This window comes from Misgurnus anguillicaudatus, chromosome 21 (genome assembly GCF_027580225.2).
Source record: "Misgurnus anguillicaudatus chromosome 21, ASM2758022v2, whole genome shotgun sequence".
Lineage (NCBI taxonomy): Eukaryota > Metazoa > Chordata > Actinopteri > Cypriniformes > Cobitidae > Misgurnus > Misgurnus anguillicaudatus.
Window position 1 is genome coordinate 26,987,294 of NC_073357.2, and position 9,790 is coordinate 26,997,083.

The following is a 9,790-nucleotide window of genomic DNA, read 5'->3' on the forward strand; positions in this document are numbered from 1 at the left end:
CCTGCTATTGAAAGGTACTAAGGGGACTATTTTCGGCTGCTGCGCAACATCACTGCGCCTCCCTCAGCCATGACACGGCAGCAAAGTCCCCGACCACCACGCCAGAATGAGAGCACAGCTCCCAACCACATCTGCCCAGAAAATCACACCCTTCAATCCTCCATCGGTCCTAGCACACGATGTAACCACAGAAGAGTCAAGTTTTAAACAAGAAAAATATTAAAACTCTTTGGTTATTTTCTGAGTGCGATGCCAATGGTCCAATCAGATTCAATGGACCGTGCCAAGCCATGCCAAAAGTGCCAGCGCCAGACCCAGAGATCAGCCGAATGGATTCCAAAACGGCAAAAATCAAATGTTCAACTCCAGGGGAGCTGGAAAATGAGCCTTGTTTTCAAAAAAGTGTCCCTTTAACACTCTCAGAAAAAATGTACAGAAGTTGTCACCCTTTTGAAAAGCACACCTTTGTACCTAAAGCGTGCACACTGGTACCTTTAAGATGCATATTCAAATATTTTTAAAGTGTACTGTTTTTTTCTGACACTGCAGTGGCAATACAGTATAAAATATTTTCTGTATTAATATTTTCATACTATACTCCATATATGTAGTTTAGAGTGTTTTATCGGAAATCTAGAACAGATAAGCACACAAATGATTCAGAAAACCTTCACCTTACTCAGTAAACATCCCAGATATGTGGGATCTGTAGCCCGTCAGCTTTATCACATTACATATTTTATTATCCCAACCTTTCCACTCAAGGCTATCAATGCAGTTTCACTAGACATTTAATACATAGTCTGTTTTAAGGGAGACTGGTGAGTGCTATGTCTAATTTGGCTGGCACATTTGTGTCTTAAATAAGAATTGCTGTTTAGGTGCCTTATTCAAATTAGGAATGTCCTTCCTCAGCTAATCTGATATCAAAACAGTGCATTCGATCATTTCCAAGGAGTTACGATAAAAAATGACATCTTACAGTATTGTAAAATAAGATAACGATCACCCTAAAAATTTTAGAATGAACTTAAATGACATAAAAGTCAAAACGGTTCCACTTTTAAGACTTGCCATGTAAAAATGGTGTTTCTTGCAAATATTTCATTCAAAGACATTTCATGCAACTATAATTTCTTTGAACGATTAAGCGCACACGTTTGGTATATGTTCAGTTAAAAAAGCTTGTTTTACACGTCTTTAAATATAGTTTACTTCTTTTTGAGGGCAGGCACTGTACGCACAAACCAGGTACAAAGGCATGCCACACACTTGCATTGCTCTTGCATTCTACTTTATTGGCAGCTGTGATGTCATCGAAGCAGCAAGCTGGTGGGTAGTCCTATTATTTGGTTGACCCCGCCCTATAATCTCCACACTGCTACTGTGACATCACCGAGGGAAGTAAGGGGATAGGACAAGCTAGAATGAAAAAAGGCTCAGTGGGGCATGCAGAAATGGGGGTTTGGGGACGTAAGGGGGGTCAGGCCCAGGGTTGCAGTCAGATTTTTGAATGGAGGTGGGGTTAAAGTCAAGTCAAGGAAAACTGGCGAGGTTTGCACTACTATGTTGCTTCTATGTGTTTTTTATCACATTTCGTTTTTTTACTTTATACAACAGTATGTCACAGATGAGGCTCGTTTTTGTTTGTATCTCTCCCTCTGCTGGTACTATAACGGGAGAATGGAGAGATTATGTATTAAAACATTTTACATATACATAATGAAATAGTTGCAGTATATAAAGTTTTATATTATTGTATTCTTAAACAGACCGATTTAATATTTATCCAAATTTAAATTTGTGCTCAGTTTAATTTATGTTTCATCATATTGCTGCTATTATGCCACCCGTGTTCAGTTTTTGATGATCATATTTTAGATATTGTGTTGATAGATCAATTGGGAAGCATGTCGACAATTTAGATTAGATTTTTTCGTAAATTGTAATTTGTATGTTGAAACAAGAAACAAAGTTTAGTCAAGTACTTATTAAAGCTTCATTAAATTCACAAATAGGTCTTATAATCGTATTTATAAGAATTAATTTCGATTTTCGAACGCATTTGCATCTGTAAACTTAACTTTCACTAAATGTAACTTCAACGTCAACCTAATGAAGATTTTTTTTTATTGGAAGGTTTTATTTTTCTGGTGGTTTCTGATTTTTTTCATGTTGATGCTGTCGCTCAACACCCGAATGTGCTCGACCAACACAGGAACAAAATCTTTTCCACAAATAATATAAAAGCACAGTTAGACGGTTAGAAATGCTGTGCTTCAGACTACAAGTTACAATTGGATGGACTGTTTGATTTCACCAGACTGCTGCTGTTTTTAGGTTCTTGTGTATTTCATAAAGAGGACAGTGACATCATAAAAAAGATCAAATTTTTCCTACCTCCAACCCTTTAGTCCCTACATCATCTACTACTCTATTAACTATAATGTTTTGAAGTGTCTGTGCTACTTTATGGATCGGCTCCTAAGATGGTTTGGAAAAGGGTCAGAGGCAGAAATAACCTTCTATGGTTTTCACGGGAAGAAATTTAAATTTCAATCCAAACAAGATTACTGGAGCTTATGACTTGGTTATGGTGGTTTAGGGTGTCAATATGACCTTGCAAAGAAAAACTAAAAGCGGAAATCTCTAGTGTAGTGAAACGAAATAAACATCTTCTAAAACCTCGAAAAATGAGCATAAAATAAGAATGTAATGAGAATTGTCGGAACAGACTTTAAAAAACTAAACATAAATAAATAGGTAGAAGAGGACCGGGTCAGTGGATGGTTCAGGGTTGTTGCCGGTGGCGTTGTCTGTATTCTATTTTCTTTCACGTTTATGTTTACTTTCTGTCCCTCACTCTTCGTGAAGCTGTAATTGGTACCGGCTGTAGCGAATCTGGAAGAAGAGCCTCTCCAGCGTTGATCCGGTCATCCCCGGCAGCTTGTGGTCATCTGTTTCTCCCACTCGACGAAAACCCAATGACTCGTACAGCTTGTGGGCGGCCATCTTGACTGCGGTCGTTCCCAGAACCACGGCCGAGTAGTTGTTTAACATTGCAAATTCTAAAACGCGTCGACCCAGAGCTTTGGCGATGCCTTTTCCACGAAAGCGCGAGTCCACGGACATGCGGCGCAGTTCAACGGTGTTCTCATCTTCTCGACCTTGGGCTGCCACGATGCCCACCACCTGGCCTTGCAGAACTGCCACCCAGAAACAAGAACCTGCAGGAATCAAAGAGAAAGAGGATTCAGTTTGGCTATTGGGCAAAAAAAACTTTTCTCCAATGTGATGCTTATTTAGCAATTTGTATAGTGTTACATTATGAACTGGAGAGATTTCAGCCTCTCAACATTAGAACTTTAAGCAATAGGCTTTATGCCCAGCTGCACTACTTCCTGAACTTCAGCCTGCTCCTTGTTTCCTGTCTGCCTTTTTTGGACAAACTGATTAATCCAGGTGTGTCTGATTATTGTTGTGACTACTGAGGTCAGGCACACCTGGATTAATCAGTTTGTCCAATAATGGCAGACAGGAAACAAGGAGCTAGCTGAAGTTCAGGAAGTAGTGCAGCTGGGCATAAAGCCTATTCAATCCATTATGGATGCACTGAAATGTATTTATGTGATATGGTATGACTTCCTGAATTTAACTGACACATTTTCCCACCTTTGGCAAAGGTTTCCTGTTTGCAAAATGTACAAATTCACATCTCTGTAAATATATTTTAATACTATAAATGTATAGCATTTATTATAATGTAAAGTGTATATAAATTAAAAACATTAAATAAAATAAGGCCATAAACTGTTATATCAGATGCTATGAATGCACTTATTTTTAGCTGATTTCACATATACAGAGACATATTGTTGTTAAATGTTACAATATTTTTGTTATACTTGTGAATAAAATAAGTCATGACTGCGTGACCTCACTGGCTAAAGAGGACTATAAATCACTGTTGGACTGAATGTTCCGCTTCACACCCATTAGATTTGCTATTAGGCGTGCACATAAATTTGCATAACCCCAGCCTCTGCTGTCTAATAAGTACTTCTGTTCATATATTGTATTAGTAAGGGTTACTGTTTACATTTTTCTCTTTGTAGTCTGCTCCCGATTGATCTCAATTCAACCCTACATTAGCCAAGTGTCAGGCATGCTGTTTTCAATCTATGTGGTATTACTCAGAAATGTTATACTGTAAAAAAAATCAAATGCTGTTTTACTTATACATGGTTTTAAATTTGAAATAAATTTCTTTATGCCCAAATTTATTTCAATTCACATTTATTCGCTTGGCAGATCTCTGTATATATATATATATATATATATATATATATATATATATATATATATATATATATATATATATATATATATATATATATATATATATATATATATATATATATATAAAATCCTTTAAAGACGCATCCTACTCACCCTGACCGCTAACCCATTAATTTACCACTTTTTTCTTAGAGATGCTGGATGCTGCATTAAGCTTGGATTATATTTTTTTTAAAGTGTGCATAGTCGAACACACAGCCTTCCAATGCGTAGTTAATCTGACTCTTATGCAGACACAGGCGTTTTACGTATGCGACAAATTGCAATTATTCTGATGACAAAATTTGCGCACTGTATGCTCACCCCGTGCCTAAAACTGAACTATACTTCAGGCTTTAGCATAGCAATCCCTTGGGGGAATCCTTTGTCTGCATGCTGCCACTACACAGAACTACCATACATGCACACAGCAGGGCTTTGATTCACACCTTCCCCCATTTCCCCCTACCCAAGTCTTCAATCCTCTCTTTCACTTGGAGCCTAACTGAATAAGAAGCTTGTACATGCAGAAACTGTGCAGCGCGATTCTGACAACCAGTGTTTATTAATGACTAAAAGGAACGACTAATGCTGTGATTAAAATTACCCTTTGATAAACACGCATATTTTAGGCTGTGAATATTTTTAACCAAGTCTATTTAAAAAAAAGTAAATCGGGGTTACCATTGGTTCAGATTTTAATCAGTTTATCATACAATTAATCTGACATCCTCATTTGTATTTTCAGCCACACGAACGTGTGTGTGTGTGTGTGTGTGTGCGTGTGTGACTGTGATTCTGCAGGTTGCATTATGATCTATAACTTGGTTTACAAATTGTAATATATAAAAGGCTTGATGCACCACGAGTGGTCTGTAATTACAGGGGGGAATTTCTTTTACACATGCTGACACACAATCAAACACACACACAGCTGGGTAGATTAAAGTATTGATTAGTTAGACTGTTCAAGACGGTAAACACATTTGTGTGTGTATGTGTTGGTATATATCACTATAACTTTCCAGTAATATCAGTGGCTATGTGTCCATATCTAATGCGCAAACATGCCCATATTGCTCTGTTGTGCTCCTCTATGCTCATGTGATTATAACTTTTTTTTAAATATACTAAAAGAAGCATACAAACATTATTTACTAGTTTAACCTGCCTGAAATCATTTCTTGAAATCCTTTCAATCAAGTGGCTCTAATGGTCTTCCATTCAGACATGACTAATGGAAGTCTTGATGGCAATAAAATATTTTAATCAGGGGGCAAAGAGCCTCAGGCCAAAGTAATCAATCAAAGACCCTGTTTTAGCAAGCACTTGATTGAATTCACTTTTCTCAGTGTAATAGCAAAGCTGTGTCATCAGTAAACTGGAAATGCATGTGCTCTTTTTTAGAGTTATTTTTATTGTTGTGTAGGTGACAAGCGTTAAAAATGATAGTTGTAATTCAGAGTTTGCCGCAATACAGGCTGTGTCAGCATTTTAATAGCATGAAATCAATAGGGCCATGTGACTTGGGACAGTTATCGTGCGCAGCCTAGAGAAAGACATTCTGCATATTTTATGAGTCTTCATCCTGGACTATGAAAGTGCAGCATTTAAGTGATCCTGGGAGTCTTGCATTTGTTGGATAATGTCTATGGAGGCTAGTGTATTGTTGGACTCGAAAAATGTTTAGGATTACATATAGTTTCTATATACACGTCTTCAATCTGTTTTTTGGCATTGGATGACAAATTCATTCAAAATTTATATATATATTTGTATTTCTACATATTTATGTTATATGCTATACTTTAGTATATATGAAGAGTTTGGTTCCAAAACGCAATAAATCCATTTTGACAAATTTCGGTAAAAACGTGTTTTCTATACCAAGAAAGTGACGAGATGAAAACCACTATTTTCTGTTACAAACTTTCACATAGCATCTTTAGGTTATAAAAACATAAAAAATTCAAATCCATAACTTGATTTTCAAAGATTTATTATAAAAACTAATTCTTTTTTCCACAAAATGCAATAGATCCATGACAGTTTTTTATTTCAAAATGCTATAAATCTATTAAATCAATGTATAAATGTGCATTCATCTTTACCATTTTATATTTATTTAGTTGACTAGTGGTATGCAATGATTAAAAAATAAACATTAATGGCATTAACCAAAACACTTACTTTGTAAGAACACAATGTTTTAGCATGAGAAGCTTGATGCTTTCGGGAGAACAAGCAACCGAGTGCCTCTCGCGGAAATTATTGGCTGTTGATGGCTTACGTTTCTTTCCCGTCACAGAAAACCATCACAGGTTTGGCAATGCTATTAAAGTATTATTTTGTTTTGTTTGTTGATCACAAAGTACAAAGTAGATGAGGAAAACTAGGACTCCGTGTACTCAGCGCGCCGCCATTGTTTGTTTACATTGCGTGACTGGTGGGCTGTAATATCAGGAATGGATTTATTGCGTTCTGTAAAAAAGCAGGAGTGGCGTTTGTCGCATTTTGGGAAAAAAGGGAGAAAAGATGACAGAATATCACGGCGGGTATTGGATTTTGCGTAAAATTTATTATTTACTTTTAACTACTGACCTGATATAATACTGATTTTGGCAGTAACTCATTTTTTTCAAAAATGGCGTTTATCGCGTTTTGGAACCAAACTCTTCATATATTATTGAACATTGAACACCAATTCTTCATTTACAGGACAGTTCACTCAAAAATGACCATTCTCACCCGCCTGCCCATATGTTGTTCCTTACCCATAATACTTTCTTATATGGGAAAAAAAGGAAATATTAGGCTGAAGCTAACAGTCACCTGTCACTATTATACACTGAAAAAAAATTATTCATTCAATTTACTCAATTGTTTAAGGTAAGTGGTTGCAATCAATTTATTTAAGCTACACTGTAAAAAAATACTTTGCTGCCTTAAATTTTTTTGTTGAATCAACTTGGATTTACAAGTCATTTCAACTTACTATTATTTATCTTGACTAGAGATGAGTTGTTATAACTACAGGTGAGTTGTTATAACTTATAAAATATAGTTGAGCAAAGTCAACTTAATTTTATAAGTTGTGACAACTCGTCTCTGACATGACTTGTAAATCTGAGTTGATTTAACAGTTTTTTTACAGTGTACATTTAAACAAAAGTTCTTTATTTTACTTTACTAATCTTTTTTGTTTAAATGTAGCTTGAATAAATTGATTGCAACCACTAACCTTAAAAATTTTAAATCATTTTTTTCAGTGTATTATATAATAAAGATGCAATGAAAGTGAATAACGAAAGCATCAGTTCCTATCATTCTGCCTAAATTCTTTCTGTAAAATCATACAGGTTTGGAATGACATGATGTCGAGTAAATGACAGAATTTACTTTTCGGATTAACCCCTTAAAAGCATGTGTGTGTGCGCGCAATTTTGCCAACCCCTTACCTGTGGGTTTCATGTAATATTCCTCAATGTCAGCCATGTCAGTGTGCAGAGCGCAGTCCAGGTAGTTGAGAATGACTTTTCTGCTGTAGTAATAACGTGCGCCCATGAGAATAAAGGGCATGCAGAAGGTAAGTGTGAAGGATTTGGTCATAACATAGCACATTACTATGGAGAAATGGAAGAAAAATAAACGACACCTGTCAGAAAAAAGAATCAAATGTTTGATTTTTGTCAGAGAAGAAAGAAACAGACAAGTATTCACAATAGCAGGGTGCAGAGAAATAAGACCCCGATCTACCAGGGCAATGAGATGCAGTATGGAAAACTGATTCATTGAACTGTGTATCCGGTAAAATAACACTTACAAAGAAATAATGCAATTTAAAACCTCCTGGATGTTGAAGTTGAACCCAGTGACATCTAAGTGTGAATATCGTCACTAGGGGGCGCCCTTGTGAGCACACTTACTTGATGCACACGCTTTGCATTGCCCACCCATTCTCCTGCCCCACGATGCCCACTGCTTACTGTCAACATAGAGGCGTGCTTCTTCTTTACTCCAATAAGTAAACCTGCGCTCCCAAACTTTTCGCTACACTTGAGCCAAAAGACGTCAAAGTATGCTTTGTGGTATGGCTCATCTATATGATTTCAAACAAGCGTTGTGTACTTAGTAGTAAACAGTGATGCAGCGTGCTCTGTGACACCATTCATTCGTGTGAATTGTTAAGTAAATACATTTTCAATGTAACTTTAACGGGCTGCTGTCTGGAAGGATCGCCAAGGTGTTCATAGAACAGTTATAGCCTACTGCATGGAGTTAAAAACACCATTAGTAAACATGAGAATAAACAAACATCTTATAGATATCGTTATATTAAAACATATGTCCAAACAAACACAACATGCGAGCTGAATTAAACAGGATTTCGTGCACTAACATGAGGCGTATAAGGGAAACGCAGTGCCATTGGTGCGCTCGCGCGCGGGATTCATTCATTCATTCAGCCAGCCAGCGCGCATGAACACGCATGCTGCATGCTTTAAATTGCTGCTGGGTTGTCTTTGTGCCTTCTTTTTATGATATATACTGCGATTTTTTTTTCATCGAAATGCGTCAAGGGGTTTCAAGATAACAGTTAGCGTACGCAGAAATGAAATGATCGGTGTGGAGCGTAAAATGTAACAGTTGGATTGGTGTTTTCCGCACGCTCATTTGATGGATACTTTCAATGCTGTACGTTTGCTCAAACCGTTCAGATTGAGCTTGAATGCGCAGTGACTTTATATGAGGTGCAGATGGAAAAGTAAAGAAACCTTTACGCTCATCGTGCACCCTTAGTTTGGCCACCTACCTGTGATGAGAGCATAGATAAACTGGATTTGAGTTTGCTGTTTTAGACCCCGAAATGCCGAATTTGGTATCCGCTCCATGATTCCCTCGTTGAAGATCCGGCGCACTTCCTCGTGGTCCGAATGTTGGAAATCGCGAATAAAAACCCGGTCCCGTTTTTCAACCTTTCTTTCGTGCGCACTGGGAGAAGGCGACGCGGACGTCCACATTTGCGAGGAGGAAATTATCATTGAATCTTTTTTGGTCCCAGATATGGGCTCGTGCTCGTCGGCAACAATTTTAGTCTCGCAAACCATTTTGGGAGACGAACAATGCATGCAACTGGCCTGAAATGAACTTGAATTGGGAGGAAGAAATAAAGAATGGATGATGGTCTCCTTTGTTATGGAAAGAAAAAGACTGGTTTGCTGCTGCAACCCTGAGCTTCCTCACGACCAAGACTTGCCGGTGCATCACAAGCGGCATTTATAATCCGCATTCATATTCTGGGGTGGGGGCGTTCTCCTCATCTCGCTGATTGGATACAGCGCCGTGCCACATGACAGCGGTGGGAGGCGAGAATACCAAAGAAACACCCTAAAGTGTCTATTTTTTTTTTCAAAGTATCGTTCTCCCGTCAATACACCGGCGAAATTCCTCA

General features: G+C 37.5%; 1 protein-coding gene across 1 annotated transcript; it reads right to left on the reverse strand.

Moving 5' to 3' along the window:
• Positions 1–244: 244 nt before the first annotated feature.
• Positions 245–9,577, reverse strand: nat8l (N-acetyltransferase 8-like). Its single transcript, XM_055199861.2, has 3 exons — positions 9,152–9,577; positions 7,797–7,961; positions 245–3,227 (listed from the first exon to the last, which is right to left on the reverse strand). Exons 1-3 carry the CDS (start codon positions 9,465–9,467, stop codon positions 2,860–2,862), a joined length of 849 nt encoding a protein of 282 aa, XP_055055836.1. The 5' UTR covers positions 9,468–9,577; the 3' UTR covers positions 245–2,859.
• Between the last annotated feature and the right edge of the window lie 213 nt (positions 9,578–9,790).

Bases quoted from the DNA above. Each gene is read 5' to 3' on its own strand.
- nat8l (XM_055199861.2), bottom strand. From the start codon at position 9,467: ATGCATTGTTCGTCTCCCAAAATGGTTTGCGAGACTAAAATTGTTGCC. The intron at 7,962-9,151 runs GTAGGTGGCCAA...ATTTCTCCATAG, and splicing joins TATCTATGCTCTCATCACAG to TAATGTGCTATGTTATGACC. The intron at 3,228-7,796 runs GTAAGGGGTTGG...TGATTCCTGCAG, and splicing joins ATATTACATGAAACCCACAG to GTTCTTGTTTCTGGGTGGCA.